This window comes from Larimichthys crocea, chromosome XVI, assembly GCF_000972845.2.
Source record: "Larimichthys crocea isolate SSNF chromosome XVI, L_crocea_2.0, whole genome shotgun sequence".
NCBI lineage: Eukaryota > Metazoa > Chordata > Actinopteri > Sciaenidae > Larimichthys > Larimichthys crocea.
This window is the reverse complement of record NC_040026.1, coordinates 6,236,385-6,262,229: the sequence shown is the minus strand read 5'-3', so window position 1 is coordinate 6,262,229 and position 25,845 is coordinate 6,236,385. Positions and strand designations below refer to the sequence as shown.

The 25,845-nt window shown below is 38.9% G+C and overlaps 1 protein-coding gene across 2 annotated transcripts in view; it reads left to right on the top strand.

The window, feature by feature from the left end:
• Window positions 1-25,845, top strand: part of slc39a11 (solute carrier family 39, member 11) — a 110,738-nt gene that overhangs the window by 20,368 nt on the left and 64,525 nt on the right. For both annotated transcript variants that reach the window (XM_019255553.2, XM_019255552.2), the window contains exon 4: window positions 1,575-1,733. In XM_019255553.2, coding sequence (XP_019111098.2) covers window positions 1,575-1,733 — 159 coding nt within the window. The remainder of the gene's footprint in view (window positions 1-1,574; window positions 1,734-25,845) is intronic.

The following is a 25,845-nucleotide window of genomic DNA, read 5'->3' as shown; positions in this document are numbered from 1 at the left end:
ATATATAAAACATGGTGTGTGTGTCATCTATCTTTGAATCAAACCTCAAAACATTATTTATTCAGAACTATCCTTCTATCTATCCTACATGCATGATATAACAAAATGTCTTGTCATTTGTCAATACTTTTCTTAATGCTGACCATAGACTGTAGAGAATAATCTCATTTAGAAATAGAAAAAAGTCAAGATCATCAAAAGTGGAGTTTGTGATTCACTTCACATGATTGGCATGGGGCAAGTAACTACGAAATTCTGTTTGAGAGATCAAGTTTTTCTTTAGACGGAAAACCAAACTAAATTATTTAGGAAAGTAATGAAATGATTGTTTGCCCTAATCTTCATTTTGAAGATTTGATTGCAGATTGCATGAAGTGCCATAATTGCCGTAATTCACATTTTCAGCTTCCCGAGTTCCATTTTGAGCCAAACCAGATGAGTTGCAATCAGTTTTGGCATTGTTATACACTACATCTGATTGACAAAGCTGACTTTAGTTTGATGCAAGCGATACGTTCATTTTGAGTGCTGGAACTGACTGCAGCCAAACAATATTCCTCAAGTTTGCTTGGCAAGTCAGTAAGGCGTCCTGACCTGCCAAGCAGGTCTGATATTTAGACCTCTAGTTTTGAAGGCACTAAATATTAATGTTCAGTGGAACCTTGACTTCAGCACACTGCACTGTGAAGAGCAGTGAAAATCTAGGAGACAGCTGGCTTCATATGAGAAAAGTTTTTACAATCTGAGGTTTATCCATATAAATCTTAACTGCTTTAAATGCTTGTTACACCTTGATGAATGCCACCTTTTCACGTTCATGTGATTAAACAATATAAGAGAAAAACATGTCCTGCTTTTGGAAATCAGCAGACGAAGACACAACAAATGTGACGTGCCAGTCGTGATATTAGATGACCCGAAACAATTAGAACACATTAACTGCTGCCAACAGCGCGCCATCAGAACAGGACTGTAAGTACCGAAGAAATGGTTTGACATGGAGTGGGATGCTGCAGCCTTGGTGCTAGTGGTACATTACGTCTGAGTGCTGGAACTGACTGCAGCCAAGCAATATTCTTTCAATTTTGCTGTCAGCACAGACATTCCTTGTGTCCATATGAATCTTAACTGCACTTGCTTTAATTGCTCACCGCACCTTGCTGAAAGCAACCTTTTCATGTTCATGAGATTCCATCATAATTTACAAGAGGAAAAAAAAGAAGAGAAGAGAAAAAACGAGAAAAACTCAAGAGTGAAAAAAATAAAGAATTTTACATCAAACACATCAGAGCAGTGCTGGACTGTGGCATAAATAAAACCGATAGAATAGAAATATATAATATAGATAGAGAATAAGGATAGTTTGACAGTTTGTAGTCCAACACAAACAATGTCTTAAAAATATGAATCCATTACTGTCTAGTGGGACATAGAGAAAAAACACAGCAGGTGTGTGCACGAAATATAATTTTACTCACCTGTTGTCAGCCCATTTCTTATTTGAGCTGCACAGAAATATATAATACCTATTTTTTGTCAAGTTCCCACTTTCTCCCTTTTCTTGCCTCTGTCAGGTAATGTTGGCTGCTTCCTATTGGTCATTGCTGGCACCGGCGATCGACATGGCAGAGGATTCTGGGAAGTACGGCTCATTCGCCTTTCTGCCTGTGGCTGTGGGATTCACGCTTGGAGCTGCCTTCGTTTACTTTGCTGACCTGGCCATGCCTCTTCTGGTAAGAACCTGTCGTAAAGACTCTCTCCCATACAGTATATGCTGTACTGAAAACTGTAAGAATAGTGTTTGTTGTGGGATGTCAGGGCTCCTGGATGCCCATGTGTCTCTACATAATCACAGCAACCAGTCCTCTGCTATTCTTGTCAATTTGACCAAAGGCAGGGCTTATACTGTCATGAAATTTGGTGACAGACACTCAAAGCTTCTTTCAAATACCCCAAATGGAAGTTTCAAATATGAATAGATGACATTTGGTACAGTCAAAGTGTTGTTAACATGTGCTATGATGTGATTAATGAACAACTTGCATCTTTAATCCTGTTTACAATCATTCAGCCTCCATAATGCATTAAGAAATTACCAGCATGTGATGGAATTGACAGAAAAGGTCAGTAATGCTTAGAATGTATTAACGATTGCACCTAAATTATGTCCACCATCCAGTCACAGTTAAATGTTCGGCATGTTCACATATTTCTAATTACTACAGTAGAAGATGGAAATTTTTAGATGGTGCGAAGCTTTTAATTTGTGAAAATGACTGCAGGCGCCTGAATTCATAATACTTCAATATCATGACCCAATTTTCTATTAAACTCTCTTATTATTTTATCTCTTTTTTTCTAGCAACTGGGATTCAAAGGTTCCTTTAAGCCAGTTCTTTTTCGTGATTTTTGCTGCGATTAGTGTGTAATTACATGTTCCCTTTTAGGAAACATCCTCATTACTTCCAAGTGAACTATTAGGGAATCAGGAATCCAGACACTAAACTATTACTCAAAATGATTATAAAAGCTGTCTTGGTGAATTATGGTGTCTATGGTGTGTGACTGTCACGTAGACTCTCTTACAGATGAATAGGTAAGTCAATATCTGAAAGAGACAACAGATGAAAGAAAGTGAACTGAAAGAAAGTACTTGACCTGAGTTCTGAAGAGAGGACCTTTATGCAGCCTCCTGATGTCTACATGCTAGCAGAGCTGTAGTACTCAAGTCTGGTTTTGGTCTCATGTCCTTTCTCCAGAGATTTCTTTTGTTGCTTTTTGTATGTCTGACTTGTCTCAGACTCTGGGGAGTTTTGACTCTGACTCGTCTCGCTGGCGACCCCAGATCTCGCTTGTTAAGTCTCTGGTTTTGACCGAGCATAGTTGACCAAAGCACGCTGGCTCCACACTCCTCCAAGTTTAAAGTAATAACTGAATGCATAGACTGTTGTCTTTACAAGGACATCTGCTCCTAGTGCTGTTAAAAGCAGATCAAGGGATCACAGTGACCTTGAGCAGAGATAAACTATGTTAACAGTCAGCAGCATTTCAGTGAGAATATATCTTCCATGTATCACTGCCCGTGTTCACTGTAACTAATGGGGCAGCTGGCAGGAATATTGATATTTCTTCGTTATTCTACACTGCTGCACTTTTGATCACATTTTCATAAATGTATCTGTACTGTTTTTCTGTTTTTTTTCTGATCTTTGCTAATGTTATCTTGCAACATTAAGGTCTAAATGCAGTTCACTCAGGGTCAGGACTCTGATGAAGACTCGTCTCATCATCGATTGATTGGATTGCTATTCGGTTCACATATTCATGGTGTTCAGGGGATGAACTCTTATGAGTTGGCATTTCACCTAGCTTTGGATAATGACCAAAGAGCTGCAAAACTAATGTCATTCCCAGCAGCTTTAACTGGAGCTTGTGTTTAGTGATAATTAGCAGGTAGTAGCATGTTTCTATGTTAAAAACTAACATGCTGTACATGGCAAGCCTAGTGACCTTACTTACGTATCCTAGAACCTAGGCCACTGCGGTAAGGATTCAGCCTTTTGTGCATGGGGGGCACGCTCTACCAGGTCATTATCATTTTGTGTGTATAGCCTTGCTTAGCATGTAAAATGATAAGTGAGTCTTTTGCTATTAAAGGGAAAGTTAAGCGGTAATGATATCTGTCAATATTTAAAGAGATGTACAGTCCTAGAATTACGAAAAATCTGAACCAGGCAGTTTATTTAACACTTCCTCTTTCGATCCTTTTCTAAAACAGAAAATCATCATCATAACTTTCCTTCCTCTGACCCGAGTATAACAGAACAGGAAAGGGTAGAGATGGGACAGAAATGGGATGCAGCCACTACAGCCGAAGCAGCAGAGAACAGCTGTTGCTGTTAAGCTCCTGCAGTCACACCAGGACAGCAGCATTGACACGATTACATATGAAGAAGCGGCTGACACATTACCGTCACACACACTCATACATGATGACACACACGCTTACAAACACACCGCACACACAGACACAGTCCAGGGAGTCAGTGCCGGGTGGGGATAACGTCCTACTGATCATCAGGTGGATGATTTTTGCTGCATTGTGAGTCAAATATTTCACTAGTGTTTCCAGCTGATTTTGTCATTCCATACTGGGTGTGTTGGAATAAAACTAAATGTATAATTTTTTGCAGTAACATATTTTCCTACTTAACCGTCAGCTTGACACAATTTTCCATGAATCTCACTCTCAGAAATCATACATATACTGCTACACTGTAACTCTTTTGAACTTCAGTTATATAAGTTCTGCTAGCGGCTTAAAAATGTGAGTTCACTGAACTCAAGTTCAAACAACTGTCACACTCACAAACATGACAGATATTTTCTAGTTGCATTTTCAGTCTCAGTTTGAAGAATCAGATCTTCATTTGACATGAAGAAAACTGCGTGTAGTCTCAACTCTTAAACAGTGCATGCTGGGACTGAAACTTGTTTTTAACTCTGTGCAGCATCTTCATTCAACTCAATCATTTTAGGTCGAAAGACTTCAGAAGAACTCACGTTTATTAGTTCTAAAGTCTACTTTTGTTTTTATGTTCTGAAAATAAACCACAAAATCGAACACAGCTTTTATTAGGCCCTGTTTAAACTTCCGTCGTGTTTTCTGGAGGTCGGGTTCAAATGCAAATAGTCTTTTGTTATCACCTACTCCAAGATGTATTTTCGGTGCTGTTTGTCTGTCAGCAGGATTACGGAATAAATGCTGACCCGATTTAAATTAAACTCGATGAAAGGGTACAGCATGGGCCAAGGAAGAACCAATTAATTTTTAAGTGGTTTCAATTTACATCACTTGTGAGATAGGTCAGTTAATTTCAAATGTATTTATTTATAGAGAGCCTAATCATAACATAGGTTATCTCATTGCAGTTTCTATATAGCGCAGGTCTACACTGTTCTCTTTATACTGTTATTTACAGATACTCGACAGTTCCCACCTGGAGCAAGCACTTGGCCACAGTGGCAAGGAAAAACCTCCTTCCAGTTGTAACAGCGGTGTCTATGGCAAAAGAACAGGATTGGTTACACATGTGCGAACCCCTCGTAATATAAGTGAATTATGTGGCGTGGATAAACATGCAACAAAACCACCTCAAAAATCACTGTAGAAACAAAACAGGCTTTCCAACTATCCTTCTAGCGTGATTAATGATTTTATATTTTTTGTGACTGCTATACTTAAAGATTTACTGTGAGTATAAGGCAGTAATAATTGAGGGTGTCTAGATGACCTCTAGATGCCCCTGCCAGCTCTGATATAAGTACTGCAGATGACTGCAGATATTTTTGTGACAAAAAGCAACACACATACAGATGGAAGCTTTGTGATACATATATTAAGTACACATGCGTTAAATCTATGCACCTTTTTCAGTGAGGTTTGGGACTTGTTTGCAGGCTTTACATGGCTGATGCTGTGTGCGTCCCTTGTTGCAGTCTTATTTCTAATGCTGCTTCCGTAATTTAAAGATTTCTTAACTGGTGAGCACTAAATGTTTGTCACTAAAGAGATTATTTATAGTCATCGACATTTCTGTAGTGTCAGACCAAAAAAGAGGCACTCTGCTCTGAGACAATGACTGAGGATTCACTTACAGCTGCACTGAAAAGTCTGGCTTACAGGTAGCCATTAAGACCCAGTCATTTCCCGCCTCTCCACTCAACTTGACAGTGGCAGCTGACCTTTATGGCCTAAAACCACCCATGCAACAGTTCAGTAACTGCACTCTAATGGTACTGTGAGGCAGAGAGACTGTTCTGAAAAGAGATCTGTATCAGTAGTGATGGGAAATGAGCCATTCCTGAAGCATTTAGGTTTTAATATAGCTTTTATTTCTTAAAGCTTTCACTAGGGGCACATGCTGGTTAAAGGAATTCACAACAGACAAGCAAATTGTGACAGTTTGGACAATTGTAGGGTCAGTCAAGTCTGTTTTATTAATATAAGGATATATATATATAATATATATATAGATATAGATATAGATAGATAGTGTCTCACCTTATTGAAAGCAGTATTTGATATACTGTAGCAATAACGCCTAATACACAGAGGTGCATTTTATGATAGTCATATATGTGGCTTTTTTGTTGGTACAGTAAAATGTGGACAAACAAAGTATATTGAGAATGTGCTTTGACACTCAATATGCTTTTGTGACTGATCGTTTTCATATTGTTGTCCTAAATCTTATTTCTGTGTTCATAGTTGGATTCACATAAACTTTCAGCACAAAATAAATAGCTTGTTTCAGCCTCTTCAATCCCACCTCAGAGTAAATAATAGCCTAATTTAATGCCCCCAAATCACGTTGTGGGGCTGCCTGTTGTTACCCAAAAATGTTACCCAAAGAACAAAAAGGAAAATTGTATCCATTCAGTAATTAGCACACAAAAACAGAAAACACATTGACTAATGTCAGTTAGAAAACACATTTGAGCATGTTTAAAAGGCTTTGTGGTTCTTGTGGCAAGTGGTTCTTGCTTGAGGCACAATATGTTGGACTACAGATCCATTATTGTGAGGGGTTGTGCTCAAGTTTATCAAACCTAGTTTTAAAAAAATCTTTACTTTAGCAATCGCAAAAACTTTTCAAACCATGTTTATGTAGTTTTGTTTTTAGTGTAAACTTCCCTACGTTCTTGACGCGTGTTTCAGAGCTCCTGTATGAAATCAGGTGGTATCAGCCTACAACAGGTTCAAACAGAAACATGAAGCTGAAGTGAGAATGCCCTTGGTCTCTTTAAAGCATTACTTACCCCCATTCCTGATAGCCATGACATGGTTAGTGCCAGTAGATGTGTTAGGTCTTCTAGTGGACATAAGCAATGAAAGGAGTGGAAGTACTTTGACTGACTGGATTTTTTTAGCACTTATACAAAAATAGAGTTTTGACTTTCAGCAGGTCTGCAGAAAGTATGAAAAGATGTCAAAATAACATTTTTTCTTCTTTTTCATCATTTATTGCTATTTGGTCTTGAGCTAGCTCTCTCACATTACTTATCCTCCTCCATTCGTGTTTTTCTTTGAACAATGTGATGTAACATCATTTCATACTTCATTCGTCTCATCTTTTCTGTCATTTCCCCTGCATCTCTGCTCGATTCCTTTATCTTCTAGTTCCTCCCCTCAGCATGTAGCCCCCCTCCTTCCTTTTCATTTCTCCACATATTCCAGCTCTCCTCTGTCTTCCTCCTTCTTCTGCCCTTTCGTTCCTGGGTGCCATGGTGACAATAGTGGAAACGTCAGACGTGATAATAGCCAGCACAAACCAACAGGGAACATGGGAGGGGGTCTTCCATGCACACACACAGTGGGGGGCCATCAGTGTTTGGACAGCTGCTGGTGCCACTTTTACTGGCTCCTCAACAAACACTGGATCTGAATGGGAAGAACGATTGGGGAAGGGCAAGATGGACAGAGAGGGAGAGTTGGGGTTGACATGGAGAGAGGGATGGGAGCGATAAAGTGACAGATATGGGGGAGGATGAGAGAGTGAGGAGAGATTGGCACAGAGCAGGAAGAGAGCTTCGAGCTTGGCGATGAAAACAAGTAACCAAGACACTGTGTAACGGTTCCAGTAAGACATTTTATTACCACTCCTATTTCCCTTTTTCATCCCATCTCTTACTACTTCTCACACCAAGGGAATCTGGAGGGCATTAAATTAACATCTTAAAATGTCTAAAATACAATAAATTAAGTGTTTATTTTGGAACCATGTAATGCAGATTGACTTCTTATCTCTGAAGTCCAGTGTTTCCACCTGGCAATGTCATTTTGAGTAATTGTTTTTTGTATTGGATAAGAGAGGAGGAGTCAAAAACACAATTTGTTCTCAGAATATTCATTTATTTTAGGATTTTTTGCCCTAAAACTTACTGGTGGTCTTTCTGTGCTGTAAACGTCCCATTTATAGTCAGAGATTACAGTATTTTAACATGTCATTCATGGCACTCGCACAAAGCACCATAGTTAATTGTGCTTAGACAATGAGGCTATATTTGTTTGATTGTGGTAGTTTTAGAGAGAAAGATTAAGTTTGACTGGATTTGATTATTCATTATACTCTCACTTTTCATTTCAATTGCGTTGCCACTCACAGTAGCACATTAACAATGGCTTTGCAAAGAGCAAAGTTCAGATTGGCTTCTCCAAGAACAAAATAATATTTTTAGTGGTGTAGAGAAGTAATAAGCACCACTTTTTGTCTTTTATTCTCATCGTCATGCTTTATATTAATTTGAAACACACTTTTCATCAAAAAGCCTGCCCTTTTACAACCTGCACTTGCATGGAACCTCTACCTTGTTATGTCTGGTAACTTTTCTGCCACAGTTGTGTCACATTGGAAGAAAATACCTTAAGAAAGTAGTAGTCTATATTCTTGCTTGAAGCATAGTTTCACAAAACAAAGTAATTTATATTTTATTTTATCAGTGCCAATCACAAGAGGTGGCTCATAATGATAACCTGCAGAGAATCATCACCTGAATCTGCAGCTCCGCTCAGCTTTTTTTTTTTTTTTTAGCTTTATAGTGAATTTCAGCAAATCTCCATCTGGCTGCAATTTTACTGGCAGCTGTTTTCAGTGGAAAAGTTCTTATAAGCCATTATATACTACCTTCCCAGCACCAAAAAGCAAAAGACAAACTTAGCAATTAGGTGAACATAATGGAACATGAACAGCAACAGTTAGGTCGAGACTAAAAAAGAGCTAAAAGCAAGTTATTATTGGGTTTACATGTACAGACTGGAAAAAGGTACAAAATGTCCAACAGGGCTCTCACACAGAAAGTGGAGGTTTGACATTACACAAAGAAATGTTTCCAATGAAAAGAGCAATAGCATTGCACATTAGTTGTGTAGTGATTTCACAATAGAAGTTCAGCCAACTTTGACCACATTGGTCCAATGGGACATTGACAGGAGGCAAAAGTTGTGGCAGGGGCAATCTTACTGTCAAGAAGAAGGGTGAAAAAGCTAATTTACTTCACCTCTGAATTGTCATAGTTCTGTAACCCTACTGTCTGGTCCTGTCAGGAGTCCAGCATGGTAGAAAACATCTCAGCTATAAGAATATAAATGTTTTTTTCAGACTGTAAAACCCCCTTACACAAAACTGTGGTTTTGCGCCTTCGCATATTGATCTGACCTGACATGTTTGCAATAAGACCTTAGCTATTATCAGATAGAAATGGCTTGTTTTTGCTGTAACTTTGTGTGTGGTTCAATCAGTCCAGATAGAAATAAACGGCTATATAGAAGTCTTAAATTCAATTTATTAAAACTGTGTTAATCCCATTTCCTGGCTTTCATTTCTCCCTTGGTTGAAGAGGTGGACAGATGATGAGGGACCAAGCTGTTGCAGGATTGAGTGGTTTGAGGAAGCGAGAGTACTGTACCTTGGAAGAATAGATGGAGTGAAAAGGACGGCGAAGAGGGAGAGAGAGTGTGTGAGAGAGCAAGGAGAGTAATGAAAGACAGGGAGAAAGGTAAAGAAATGAGGAGGCTCTGCTCTGTTTTCATTCTTTTCAAACTCTCACTTGTATTCCTCAGATAATATGTGTGAAGATAAAGTGTTTGCATGTGTTTGCAGACTCCGATGTGCCTGCTCTCACTTGAATGAAATACAGTACCACTTTCTCACATTATTATCTCTCTCCAACCCTGCCAGCCATCACCATAACAACAAATAATGATCGGGGTCAACGGAAGTGCTGGCTGCCTGGGAGCATTGCATCTTGGTATACAGTATATCACCAGATCTGGGTTTCCCGTCCACAATATACAGGAGGCACTTAGCCAAATGGACAGCGCTAACAATGACCAGAGCACAGCAAACACATGACATCTTTACTGTTTAACGTGTCTATGGGATGGCTGTCGTACTGGAGTGATTGACTGGGATGTTTAGTAATGGTTACCAAGTCTGAAAGTTTCGACCGTTGGGACTCTGGGGCAACTGCAAAATAACACTGAGCTTGCTTTGAGCAGTTTCTTGGTTTGACTGCCCAGGTGAAGACAATGAAATTCATACCAGAAGGCAATAAATAACAACAACGATAGAATATAGGTCAGATTCAAGTAACCTGTGGTACATTTTATTAAAGGTCAGCACCAGGTGTGTGCATCGAATGTCAATGCTTCTTACAAGCCAGACTGTGTCAGTGGCACAGACAATTCAAATCTGTGAAACACTGAACCATTTCAAATGTCTGGTCAGATTTCTACTTGAGATGAATACAAATTATACCAGTCTGAGACACGTTAATTAGTGGGTTAGCATTACCATTGTCAAATTTAAAATATTTTGGACAAAAAGGTTTTGGAAAAAGGTTTTCTCAGCTGCACCTGCAAGGTATGATCAAAACATTGTATATTTTAGATATGCAGTTACTAATTCATAACTATAATCAACATTTCCGGATATGTGGAAAGGAAGATTCAGCGCAATGCTTTGCACACAAACTGCTGTCGTCGCTTGTTCTCATACTGACTTATTGCTTTATGTATTTAGACTTAAAAGGTCATGTTCTTTTAAAGGGTTAGTTACAACTGGTAGAGGAATTAGGTGTATTTCCAAACATGACTACATCAAACCACGTTTTCTGTGTTGTGCATGATCTAATAACGATTCACTTAAATCTGCTTTTTCATTGAGTGTCTCATTGGGAGACTAAAGGGCAATCCATGGTGCAAGTTTTTTTTTAAGCATTTCTGAAGTGTTGTAGACGTCTGATGTGGGACTGCTCTATTGAAGTACGATGCAAATGTATCAATCTACACAACCTAAGAGAAATGTAATTGTGCTCGTCTTGGTATCACTTGTAATTGTGTTCATATTGGACATTCTCACTTTTTTGAGTATATTGCCAAAGCAGGAAATTAGAAAGTGTGCCTATGATGTAGCAAAGAAGAAAGTAAGGTTGTGGAGATCCTGGTAGTGGGTAGGAATGTTTGCCTTTTATGTAGAAGGCCAAAGTTTGCAATCTGGAAAAGATGTGAAATTACTTTTGTAGCAGTATCATCTCTATCATCAAGTATTTAATTTGTTTAACCTTAACCATACCTTAACCATAGTTTGCTGCGTCAGTGCCACAGTCCAGACGGACTATTATTTTCTCATCTTGTATTATCACTTTATCATTTTAAAAGTTCCCAGTTGAGGTCTGCTGGAGCCATACGTACACGCAAGGCTCTGGATGAAGCACAAAACACAAACTTTTCAGCTATCTGGGAAGCCTTCTTTAATGAACACACACAAACTCTGTTTGGGTCATTCTCTCTCAAACACAAATTGAGGAAGAGTGCTGAACAGACTCAATGGCCTCGTTACTTTTCCACCCACGCCTGCTGTCAAGCAGGTTTCCTCTGTCTCAGAGGGTCCCATTCCTATTCTTGTTCTGACAGTAACAAGTCACGTCATTACACCTCCTGACAAAAGAGCTTAGCTGACTTTATTACGTTATTTTGCTTTTATAATGAGATATAATGGAAATCAGCCTTCTGCTTGTGTGAAATATGGTTGGGAGATTTAAAATTCCAGTCCTGTTTCTTTTTAACCCCTCCCTCCCTGCCTCCCTCTAGATGTAACTGTCCTTCAGCCTGTTAGTGATTGTTTGAAACAAACAATGGAGAGACTTTAATTAAGCACCTTCATTTTAAGTTGTTCTTCTGTTCGGCAGTGTTTATTACTCAGTTTGTCTTTTAATGGTTGAGCATTGTTGTCTTCTTCCTTTAAGGGAATGTTTTACTGTCTTGGGAAATATTAAACCTTGCACAACGTGATTAAATACTGAAGCAAACAACATTTTTTATGTGGAAACAAACACCTCTTGTGAATTTGGTTTGCAAATTTATGAAATGTATTTCCAGACAATAAGTCAGTGCTCTTTAGGGAACTCTGATATGCAAAGTGCAAAATGAACAGAAAAGTTAGAGAAACTTCTGTCATATTAACAATAGTCACCCTATACTCTCTGTCACTCTATATATAGACAAAATGAAAAATGAGGCATTGTTAAATGGAATTCTGACGAGGTAACTAATTCTAAGTTCAAGCATGAGGATATACCGGTAATTGTCTTTGCCATTGTCCACAATTGTGGACAAGCTTACTTACTTTTTATAGTAACTTTCTCAGTCTTAAGAATATCAGCATTTTCCATTCAGAATTGCTTGGGCATGGCAGAACCAAATCATACCTTGTCGGTATCTAATCATTTCAATTCTGAAGGTCGGACTGAATCTTCAGCTTTCATCTTATCGAAAAATGCACTAAGAAATTTGTAGCCGTTTGAATTTCTGCAAACTTGGTGCTGACTGTTGGTTAGCTCAGTTGGTAGAGAGTCTGCCCAACTAGATGCTGACTGTGGCTTGACTGAATGATTTTGGGTGAAGACCAGGAATTAGGCTTGATTCATTGAATGGGGGTAGTGCTAGTGTTAGGCTGTGGTGGTGCACAGCAGGTATGCTTGGAAAAAACACAAACATAGCATCCTGCAGCTAAAAATTGAGCCAGATTCAACTTATCACGCTGTAGTGGCCAATTTCATAATCAGAGTCAAATTCCCCAAGCTGCCTGAAATGTCACTGACATCTCATCACGTTTGTTTGTCCAGCTCTGTCTGGCTGACTTTGGTGTGTTGTGCTTGTAGCTTACTGTGTATACTTTGGAAGTCTTTCAAAAAGTGTGTGGCATCATGATCCTGGTGTCATACTTCCCAAATGTTGACGTATAAAATGCCTCTATTTTTTCCTGTCTCTCCTCGTTTGTCATTACTCATAACGTGCAGACAATTTTCAGTCCAATAATCTTGATAATGTCCAGAATCAGTCATTCTTCATGAGTTCTTTGTGACAACAGAGAACTCAGATATACACATCTGAGTCACATCTGCGTCAACTCATGTAAGACACTGGAGAGTTCCCCCTGTGGGTTTGTAATGTTAAAAGCTCCTTGGTCATTTGTAAAAAAAAAAGAAATTGGAACACACCTTGGGAAAGTGTGTTGGGCAAAACAGCAAACAGCTTGTGTGCCTGTGAAGCAGGTCCGTCTGCACAACCAGCCTAGGAGGGAAAACAGCCCATAAAAAACAGGGTTTTTAGTTCATGATGTACTGAAAAAAAAAAAAAAACAGTATGGTGAATGCCATTATCTCTCTCAGGTGTTGTCAGCACGTATCCCACCGTTCTATCACTAGCATCAAAACAGGATGAAAGTGGTGAAGTAAAGCCTCCTTCAAGCTTGATTTGACTGGCTGCCAAGAGTGACATTGACAAGAAGTCTGACTCCACGCATAGCACTGAACAGTTGAGAATATTATCACTTTAATGTCCAAAAACCACGAGAAAAACGTGACACGCAATGCAAGAGAGGAGTGTACACCAGTTTCACCGTCCCATAGAAAAACAATAGTTTTGCTGATGATGTGATTCAAGTGGTTTCGATGCCAAGGCTTGTATGTGTAAAGCATGTAGTGTGTCTCTTTAGTAACAATTGGTAGTAACGAATTAACCAGTTTAAAAAGTAGATTCCTAAATAGGTTTCTTTCCTACAGTAACATGAAATGGTACAACACTAAAGACTGTTCAGAGGGAAAGCAGAATTTGACTGCTGAATTGTTTGTGCCGACCGTAGACAGTTCCCACTGTACAGACGATAGCTAGAAACGGTCATCCTGACCATATACATGTCCACGCTCTGATCGTGCCAGTGCCTAAATAAAAATCTCCCAAATAAGGTATATGTAAATCATTTTGTGTTGATGGGAGCATTACGTTGGAATTTAGACAGAGAAGACTGGTGGACTAACTATAAAAACCCTTAATTGGACTAGCGTCAAGACAAATCAGTGTTTAACTTGAAAAAATCCAAACAAGTCAGACAGCCCTGTAATCTACTATCTCTGTCTGGATTTTTAGCATATTTGTTCTCTCCCTCATAGACTGCCCCGACTGACTGCTCATCCGTCTCCCATTAGACTGTCAAGTGGCTGACACTGGAAGTCTTGCTCCACGATAGAGAAGAGTACTTAGAGACACTGCAGCTTGCTGAATAGCTGATGTGTTCAACCTACTATTAGACCAAATTGTGCTTTGGAAATGTGGCATATGAAGTTTGATGAGGTCTGTTTCTCATACATCCTTGTGGTATTATGAGCGTATGCATATTTAACACGAGTGGCTCCAGTGGGAATAAGACTTGTAATCCCTGCAGCATTAGTGCCACACTCAGCACATGCATCGTTGTCTGTTTTTGAGAGATTCAGGCAGTTACACAGCAACAGAGACTGTAATATGAATAAGCCATGGTTTAGATTGATGAAATAAAAGAATTGGACGCAGTTGCACTGTCCTATTTTTTGAGTTTGACAGCTTGGCCCAGGTTTGGCTGTTGTCTTTTCAACAACAAGTTGATACAGAACCAAATGGCCCTAACTCAATAATTCATGGGACTGGTTTCTTGTTTGTTTTCCTTCTTATCTTTGTTTGGCACTTGGAGATGAATATGTGGCTAGGTAGCACTGTGGGAAATTAAAGACTAACTTCCCAAGAAAAACAAGAACATCAGTCTATTTAGCAAATGCCCCAAAACAACATTTGTTTATGTTCTAGTGACAAAGACTCAGTGACCTTGGTTGTCCATCTGGAGCAAAAAAGTCTTTGCTATAGAGGTGCAAAGTCTGGTGTTTTAGATGGGCAAACACTCCTGTCCTGTCAACAGTCAACATTGGTTTCAATCATGACCACAATAATTTCTTAAAAGGTACACTTGAACTTCTACATTATTATTATAAAATTGTCTGGCTCATGATGGAAAAAGTGTCAAATCTGCCTTTTATTCCATATTCTTCCTTGTCAAAACCAGCAGCTTACATTACCCACAGTGGAACTCCACTGCCAACATTTCCATCAGAGATTAATGTTAGCCTCGAGCAGAGATGAAGAGTGGCTTACTGGGGTCTGGTAAGCTTGCTTCACTCCACACTCCCAGATTTGTTTTTAGTTTCTAACATGTAGTCTTAAGACCCAACAGATGCTGACTCAAGTTACATCACTTGAGGCAATTTATTAGACTGCGTAGCTCCCTCTAGAGCCATGAAAGGCTTTATATAACTCCCCTTTTCAGATGCAATGGTACTCCCCAACACCTGGAAACAAACTTGCATATATGAAATCTGTGCTGTTCCTCTTTGAAATCAACATAACCAAATCAGCCAACTTGCTCAGGTCCATACAATGAGTTGTTGAGTTTCCAGAAGTGTGTGGTGACTAACCTACTGTTACCCAGAACCTTTTCGGCAAATTCTAAAGAACATTATTCCAACTGAAGTGTAAATGATGTCCAAGTAGGTATTTGAAACCATGATCTTTCCCTAACCCTATAAACAAGTCATCTTTGCACCTAAACCAAACCAAACCTCAGTCATATCAGTGTAAGGTCAGTGATTTGTAACAGTTATAATTGTTGCTGCTTATTGTTTCCATTTATCAGTAGAAAGAATGTGTAGGCTCAAAATCAGAATGTTTTTCTCCCAAGGATGGAATATAGAAATCAATCAGTTTGTCAATAATTTCAAAGTGACCCTGGAGCCGTGCCTCAACATGATATGCTGTTTGGGACCTGTGGCTTCAAAAGTGGTGCTTGACTAAGAGAGGCACAGAAGTTGCCTTGAGTCTAATTCTGATCTGTAAAGCCATTTTCAATGTGGAATACATTTTAGAATGAAGTGCAAAATTTACTGCTGAGCACTGTGTCTTTTGTTTTGTACTGGCGACTGTAGCTCAGCATACAGAGCAGGTCCCATATTTCAGGGTTGGCAGTGAAAGGCATAAATTATCATCCTGTCAATAAAACACTTTTTAGATGGCAATTACAAATTAAGTTTACTTTGGAGGACTTGTTGGACGTGCTTTGCCTTTTTCATTCTTAGGAAATTATCCTTTTCTGTGTTTCTCCCTGATGCTTACACACTTTTGCACAGGTGCACACACACATACACATTTGGGTAATCCCATTAATCAAATGAATTCATGTGGACACTTTCTAACCAAGAAGAATGTTACCAGTAGAAAACCAGTGAGGGCTCCTGCTATGAACCTTTTACCAATAATATTACACTTCATCAGTCAAGCATACATACACACACTAACAAAATACCTTGAAAAGCCTGCCTGTACTGTGGGCCTGTTTTTTCACGTTTTTTTTTTCTTTCTTTATTCTCATTCTTTTGTAGATCATCTATTTTATTTGGCCATGAAGGCTTTCATCTTTGTTCCATGCTCTATGCTGATCTATTCAGCTATGTTTTCTCTGGCTTTTGCTCTTTAACTCTTCCACCTGCCTTTTTGAAGCGAAGCCAGCATAAGTGCATCTCTGTAATATCGTTCCTCTCTCCTGCCCCTTCATACGTCATCGATGTCCCAGCTTCTAGCATTACGCATGGCAGAGCACAGTGAGCGTTTAATGAGTTCACGTCACCTCTCTCTGCTCCGGCTAGTTCCTCTGTGTTATGGAGATTTATGTTGGCCTCTGAATAAGTGATGTCTTCTTATCTGAGGCGTCTGGCAGGGTTGTAGAGCTCCTCTCTGTGTGTGCATGTTTAATGAATGATGCTGGTGAAACACTGATACGCTATCTTGTCAGTATTTAGAGTAAAAGGGAGACACAGGGATGCTGAATGTTCCTCCGAGGCATTTTATAACATCAGATAACAGAGGAGGAGGTTCGAAGGAGTATCATTTTGGCTACATGTCCATCCGGAAAATTGATTGTTGCTGATTACTGTTTTCATTTCTCTGTAGGAAGAATGTGTAGGCTCAAAATCAATGTTTTTTTCTCCCAAGAATGAAATGTAGAAATCAATCAAATTCTCAGTCATTTCAAAGCAGCCCAAGGAGCCCTGCCTCAACATGATATGCTGTCTAGAACCTGTGGCTTAACTAAGAGAGGCACAGAAGTTTCCTTGTGTCTGATTCTGATCTTTAAGGCCATTTTAATGTTAATAAATACATTTTAGAATGGAGTGAATGAAGTACAAAATTTGGAGACTACAAAGTTGCACTGCACACTGAGTCTTAGATTTGTTTTGTGCTGGTGGTTGTGGCTCAGCAGGCAGAGCAAAGTACTAATTTCAAGTGTTGTTAGTTCAATACCTGGTTCCTTCTGTCTATATGTTGAATACCCTGAACTGCAGTTGGTATGGTTAAATCAGAGCCTTGCATGAAGCTGTGATTTAAATGTGGGCTAATAAGGGACTTAACTGCAAGTATATCACACTGAAAATAACATTTTCTCAATTTAATAATTTAAAAAAACAACTAATATTCAGCACTCAGCACTGTCAGGTAAGACCCAAGTGCAGACAGACATGGACTGGACATATCTACAAAGAATTTCATCATTAAGGTATATAGTGACATGGTATCTCAGCTAGGTGTGCTGCTCATAATTTCTCTAAATGAACTTCCTTTGCTGGTTGAGCAGTTTTTCTGTGGCAGTACTTTGTTACGGCTGGGTTCTTCCTCTTGCTGCCAGCTACCCAACGTTGCTAACAGCACTGAGCGGGAGCGAGCAGTCGTGGAGGAGCTATAGTACTCTATCATAGGTGTTCTCCCCCTGCTGCTATCAACTATTTCATCGCCTGCTTCCACTTTCTCATTTTCACTGTTTCTGGTTTCTTTGATGAGGTCTTCAACACTCTACAAAAGGGCTACAAAAGCAAAACGATGCGAGTAATTGTGAAATCGCTCGGGTGATTCCAGTGGATCGGAGGTTGATGTGGGAGAACCAGCAGTAGAATGAAGAGAACCAGAATTGTGAAATCATTTCTACATGGGGTTACAGTTGTGGCTAATATAATTGCTGGTGAGGCAATAGACCCATGGCACCTATGGCACCTAGATAGGTACACTTATATAGAGTCATCAATCTTATATTTATCAGATTTTTTCAGAGAAATGAAATGACTATAATAGAAGCGAAATAGTTTAAGAGAAAACAAATAACTAATAATCTGTGTTCGAGGGAATTAAATTGCCTTCTTAGTTTTAATACCATTCTGTCAGAGTCTGAGGTGGCGTTGACATTTGGTTTCTCTCTTCAAAGCGAAATTAAAATAGCACCTAGGGTATTGTACAGTCACACACTGACTACCTGCCTAGTCATGTTGAGCTAATTCATTAATTACCTGTGTGCCCGAGTGTCTGTCCACTGCCTGCATGCATGTGTGCCCTGCTGTCTGTTGCTGTGGCTCCATCGATCAGGTATAGGCCACCTTTAACACTTCCTGTCCGATATTTCTATTCTAGTCCCACCTCTGCTTATCTTTGTGCCACCACAGTCTGCACGTTGTATGCAGCATTTAAACATAAGTATACGCCACAGTTATTATAGTAACTTCAAAATGTCGGTGTAGTTTCAAACACATCAGTGAGAAAACTCAACCTGATAGTTTTGATGATGTGATACAGGGAGATTGTTTCATGGCACATCAGTCAAATTGTGTTGTTTTGCAGATGATACATATCTATAGTTTCATCACAACTGGGTGCAAAGAGCATTTTATCAAGTAATTTTACGTTGATGACCAAGTATTTTTGCAAGCAGTGTTTTTCCAAAGTTGCGGCACACACCACACATTTACATAGTACAACTACATAAAAATGTACCCTTGTCTACAGTGATGAGCCCATCAAAGCCAACAAAACTACCAGCCAGTCCCATTTTCCCAACAACACAAACATCCACAATTACAGTCTGTTCAGTGTCAGAGGTGCAAAGCTAAAATTTGGAAAAGGTTTCATTCATCAGTCTGACAAAAAGGTTTCTGTTTCTGCTGTTTACCAGCAGCAGAACCTTTTAACACCTGCACAGTCAGAGTCAGAGCTCACCACCTAGTACAAAACCATATATCAACTGCATTAGCAAGTGTGAAAAAAACTGACTTGAGGCCAGAAATAAAATATACCTTTGGTTGCTGTTAGGTGACATGTGCTGACTGTTTCTTGAGTTAAAATGGAAGAATGTGTGTTCCATCAGACCTTTGACCTACTCACTGTTAGAACAGTACTCCCACTGATTTAGTGTTGTATCCCTATAACGTTGCCAGACAGTTTTTTTTATATATATATAAAAAAAGGATCAAAATCATTGCAGCAGAACCAAAGATGTTGCCTTTTTGTCTTACAAGAAATCATTCTTCGTCAAAACATTACCCAACACTCAATCACTGACAGTTCAGTTGCGATTTGGGTGTGTTGTGGTAGTACTGGCTATTGTAGCCTCAAGCTGATAGCCACAAACAGAGTTAAGCAGCAAACTGCAGAGGTCTAGAAAGTTCACTTCTTTCTTACTCTACACCCCAAACTTGTAGTCTTCAGGCCCAACCTAATTTATCAGGCTTTATGCAGCTCCCCCTGGAGCTACAAAAGACTTCACACAGTACATCTTCTTTCACATATGCATTAGCACTCCCATTGATGTGTAAACAGAGTTGTGTTTTAAAGTTTTATTCTGGATAGTGTGTTTTAAATCAAACTAAAAACCTGAAGTCTAAATACTTTACAAATATTTATTTTCATTATTTAATGGAAACAGGCAGTAACATGCATAAACATACCATATACACTGACAACACACTGACCAAAGGACAAACAGACAAAACAAAACAAAACAAAATGAATGTTAGAATTATACATTTACTCAAAACTTATTTTTTTCCATTTTCTGTTATGTATTTCTACTTTGACTTGATTTGTTGCAATGATTTTTATTTGGCACTATTTAAAAAAAAACAAAAAACAAATTCAAATTCCTTTTTGATTTAGCCTTAAATATAAATATTTTCCCCAAAAGAATAATTGTATTTACAATCTGTGGGCAATTTGCATCAAGTACTCCCAACAAAATATTTAGGGGTGTGAATTCAAAGTTAATATTTATGGGTCTTAGCCAATTTTGAATATCTAACCACAGTCTGACTACATGTGGGCAGCAAAAAAATAAATAATGTTTCCAGGGAATCAAAGTATTAAACTCATCTTCCCAAAAGGAACAGGCTGCATGTGGAAAAAATGAAAGACCATTACTCTTCAACATTATTGTGTGTGTGCATATGTGTCTATCTATGTGTGTGTGTGCAGGTGCGACTATGGTTTGAGATTTCTTTCTTTTCTTTTTTTGCCTTTCATTCAGTTTGCCCTCAGCCTGCATGCAATTAGTATCTGATTTCCTATAGCAGCTGCTAATTATGCAATCAGTGCCTGGGACTGCCTGTACCGTGGGCTGATTACCGAGCCTTAAAGAGCTGTTAGCTGCTCAGTCACAGCTACCAGCCCGCCAGGAAGAGCTTTGATTGTTTATTTGCAAGGCAACATTTAAGCTGTCTGATCTTTGAATTCAAAGGATTTCACCTCGCCACGGTGGCTGTCATGTGCTCATTTCATGTTAGCAAACTTCAGCACCACAGCTTTTTTAGCTTCAGATGGTGCTCCAAAAGTCTGTCTTTGTGCTCAACTGCATTTTTGGTAAACCATGATAGTTTTATCCTTCAGAAAACAGCGGTGTAGTCAACTTGAATTCATATTGTTGATTGTTGAATCCTCTGTTATGTAGACCAGTGTTTCTCTAACTTTTTACCAAATATTAGGTAGTACCACCATCATAACTGACATTAAAATGCAGCAGCATAGGCTATTTGAGTATAGGGCAGGTTTATTCCTATTAAGAGTATTTATTGTTGACTGTTGAAGCTAATTTGGTGGAAAAGGGGTTGTACTGCTTCACACTTCTCTTTCTAATATTTCCAATTTAGAGGCATGATTGCAGTGTTTTTGAACTGTTCATTTTACCTCCACTTACTAACTTGCCATCACATTTTAGCTCATAACTAATCATAGATGCATGTGCATGCTAAAAACTATGCACATGCATGACGGGCTGATGTGAAACAAACCAATTCAAAAAGTACAGTATGTTAAATTACATTCCAGGAAGTTTATTTTCATTCAAAATGTTGTCATATTTTGATAGTATAATATCATTTTTGATTAATTCATTTAGTTTTTAAAAAGTATTTCAGGGATTCCTCCAAGTACCACCACAGGGAGGTCACGTACCACCAGTGCTATGGTTACACACCACAGTTTGAGACCCTGAGACAAAGACAGTTTCCACATAAGCAAAAAGGACTCAGTTCTTAAATCAGTTCTGCATCATAATCTACTTCTTCAGTCACTGCGTATCTGTACGTTCAGTATCTTGAAAGACACTGTCATATTTTAACTGCAGTGAAGTGGATTCTTTGTTGCTTGTGAGCTACAAATAGAAACAGATTTTTATATTATGTTCCACAAATCTTTTCTTGGCTTAAGTACACCTGAAATGAGTATCTGTTGAATCAGTGAATCCATCAAAAGACATGTAATCTGTTTTTTGAAAATAAATTTGTTAATCATTTCCATCCAGCCACACTACCAAACATTTGCTGCTTCCAGCTTCTCAAAATTGGGATATGATGCTTTTCTCCATAGTCATATATAATCAATAACTGAACATCTTTGCGTTTCAGATGGCTGGTGGGATAAAACAAGTAATTTGTAGATGTCATTTGAGAGAATCAAGAAGATTAATCACTGAAATGATGATTGTTAGTTGCCGCCTTAGTCTAAAGTCATGGGATTCATGAAATGAGTCTAACTCACATCCACACTTTTGAAGTTAAATGTGATGCCCAACTCAGTTTAATGTCTCATGATGTGTTCACTCTCTGTGAAACAAGATATAAGTTTCTTCAAGTTTTCTTTCAATACAACTGCGTGAGTTGCACCTTCTTTTTGGATCTGAGAGTGCGACAAATCGTGTGAACCCTAATTATCTTCCTCCATTTCCCCCCCCGTTTTTGTGATCCTTCATTGAACGCATAACAACACAATGACAGAAGAAAGGTGATTTGTTCTTCCAGGTACGTGGCCCTTAAAAAAAAAAAACATGTATAACGAGAAAGATTCGTGAGATGTGTCCCGCCACCATCGCCGCCAGGGTGAGAAGCTGCGTCAGCAGACGATGATGCTAGTCCGTGCATTAGTAATGGCCCTTTGGCTCACATCAAGACCCCTTATCAGTGTGCTCACGTCATTAGACAGCGGCTCTTTTCTCCCCCTGTGCCTGCGTGTGTCTCAGATGAGAGTGACGGAGACAAAAAAAAAGACAGAAAGACGGAAAGAAAGAAGAGCTGATGATTAATAGGAGGAATTTATGTTGATGTGCAAATTGATTTGCCACTTTTCACTCCTTAGTTTTAATCGCTACCTTGAGAGGAATCAGTAAAGACAACAAGTTATCAAAACTAATTAGGCTCATAAAGATCAGTTTTCAGTTTCTGTTGCAAAAATGTAATTTAAATGCCTCCTAAGTGGCTCAGATATGCAGTGAGATGCCAGTAGGATAAAGTGCTTAACCACATACTCAGATAATTAAGGAACATTGCTCTCTTTAAATACAATCAGTGCTCGTTAATGTGATATTATATCATCAGGATAAAAATCCAAACTGCTGAAGCTGTGCTGAGTGATGATGTGTTTATGTAAAGGAAATGCAACAGGAGGCTGCCACCTGTAGTGTTATGTTATTATGTGGAACTTTATCTCTTTCTCATATTTGGTATGAGGTCAGAATCTCTCAGCTTGAGTAGTTAAGCATAATTTACTCTGGTGTGAGACAGAGATCCTATTTGTGTGATTATTTGTGTGTATGTGTGTATGTGTGGGAGCGAGGTGTGTAATGAGACTGGTCTAATTGTCTTGAAATGAGGTGCTTCACCCCAACTTGTGGGACCTGTCAATAAACATCTAATTCTACTTGAAAGAAAGAAAAATGTGAGTTGAGCTAAAAGCCAAGTGGCTCCAGGATGACATGAAGCTCAAACTGATGACATTGGTGATTTATCATATTTGATATTTTGTGTCCAAGCACTAGTCATTAAAAAGTTCTGATGGTATTTCTGCTTTTATCATCTGTTAATGTGTCTGTTTTTTTAGAAATGAAACTTCAACTTCCAGTGAATTTGATTCAATACAAACAACTATCAGTCAGCTGTATGCACTGTATGTAAACTTACAAGTGTTAATGAGTTGACTTGACTTAATGCTCCAGTTACTGTGGTGACAGTGTGGCTAAAGGAATTATGGAATAGGAATTCATGCTGGGTGGCAAACAAGGTATCTGTAGGCTATGGTACAGGTGCCAGAAACGTGTTTGGTAACCATACTAGTTTTGCTTGAAAGGTCCAGATTATGTGCTTCGTTCAGGGTATTGCTTGGGCAATGTAGAGTTCATTTTGTTGACAAAGACTATGACGGAAAATGTTCACCGACGACTGTTTTTCCATGAAGAAATGAGACAATGAGCTAAATATAGATCTTTGACAATAAAAACTATGACTATCTGACTAGGTGTTGACGATGCTCTAGAAAAGTCTGATGTGTGCTTCAGCTCAAATGACTCTAAAGTTGCGTTCGGTAACATTGCTGACAAACCCCACAACAATGACTATATTCATGACAAACTATTCATCATACACCAGTGATTGCAAACCATACTATATACTGTAGAAAGTGTAAACTGGTCTGGCAACATGTGGTTGAGACTGTTTTTGTGTGATAATCAGTAAATTCATTGAACATTCAGATGAATTTCTCATTAGTTCAGTGCAATACGTGCAGATGAGCAGGATGTGGATCTGCCCCCAGTGGGTGATGGTGGTGATACCTGATGGTTGCAGTGTGTGTGTGTGTGTGTGTGTGTGTGTGTGTGTGTGCTGAATTGGTAGTGTTTTCCCAGCGGTTAGACCTTCACAGGGTTTGAAGGTACCAAAGGTCTGGCAGAGCCCTATGATTCATGCAGCCAACAGCGGTTCTCCACCTCATTTATTCACCACATGGACACAGAACTCATGCTCCGTGTTGAATATCACATGACGAGAGGCACGCTAGCCATCGCTGTATGTGCCTGTGCGTCTATGTGTGTGTGTTTTTCCTACTGCCCTGACTGCTGGCCGGCTTACCTGTGAATAATCATTCCCCTTTGAAATGTCACCTTCCAAACTCAGTGGCCCCGAGCGTATCATGGTGAAGGGGCTCTGGTGACACTGTGTGTGTGTGTGTGTGTGTGTGTGAGAGAGAGAGAGGCAAACCAAGAACTTTAGCCTGCCCTTAGACACACAGAATGAGCAATTAAGCACAGAATGATAGAGAGAGAGACCGAGATATACTGGTAGGGATTGTAATAACGTAAGAAACCTGAAAACACTCTGAAAACACAAAATTCAACAGGCTTCTTAAGGGTGTGTGTGTATACGGTGATAGCATCTCCTTAACCCTTGTTACAATCGCTGTATTCTCACTCACGTCTGAGGGGAGCTTGTCGCTATGGAAATGTCATTTAAAATCCATAGTGGTTCTTTGGTGTTGGACTGTTGATGCAGAGAGCTTTCCCTTTCATCCAATTCGTCCAGCCAATAAAATAAAAAAATAATAAAGTAATGCAAATTGTTTCAGTACTGAAAAGGTGTCCAACACTGTGACGTCATGTAATAATTGTAACCAATTAACACGTATATAATTAGACATGCACCTGGGTGAGATAAATCCAGATTCCTGTTCCATTAGCCTAAACTGGTCCCTTCAGCAATTAGCAGCAAGCGTAAATTTGGTGCCATGTGTGAAAAATGTCTTGAATGTTGCTTGGACAGTTTTCATGATTTCTGCTCCAACAAGTTTGATCAAATCACATGTTGTAAATCTTGAACCTGACTGAGGACTCTGCTGCTGCTACACACTGGTGTCTACCTCTCTGCCTCTCTGTCACTATTTTCTATCTAATCCGTCATTCTTTTCACCGTTATGAAACTGTTATTTTTACTTCAGCTTTGACAGCAAGATTCCACCTGGGCACGACTGTGTGACGTTGTGGCATCAATGCTGTTTTGGTCTGTTCATGCAGGAGCATTTCAGAAGCGGAACATTTTGAGTGCCAGACTTTGTTGACTTGCTCAAGTTCTAAAACTCAAAGATATCTGTTTACGCTTATATAAAACCGAGAAAAGATGTAAATATTCACAATTAAGCAAATAAAAAACAGTTTTTGTCTTATTAACAAATTATTTCAGGCTTTTTTAAAATTTTATTTATTCCCTCGCAGACATTGAAACAATATTTACAAAAGATAATTGTATCTCACTTCCTAACACAGCACCCACCATCATCAACAGGTAATTACATATAATTCATAAAATCAGTGCCTTGTATTCAGAATAAATAATAATTTCATGCAGTAAAAGAAAAGATATTGGAGCGAAATAAAACACAGACATAGAAATGAATAAGAAATATAAAAAATACAGCACCATACTAAAAGAAATTATATTGCGTGTCCTCAATTTCTACTGGCCCTTTCACCTTCCATGTAACTGAAAATATGATCCACATAAAGATGATGATGATGATGATGATGATGTGCTACATGTTCATTCCAGCACACTTTTCAATATTTCCAATCTCTTGCGGGCTATGATTTGAAAAGAGCTCTCGCTATATAAATACGTTCCATTCAAACCCACGCCCCTCTCAAGGACACAGCCATATATTACCGCATATTACTGTGATTTTTCTTTGCAGGCAACTTTTTTCAGTAATCATTAATATAAGTCTAATGATCTTTTATGGTATACTGAAGAGAAAATGGAGGTATTGAGAAATATATTATGGTGGAAAATAAA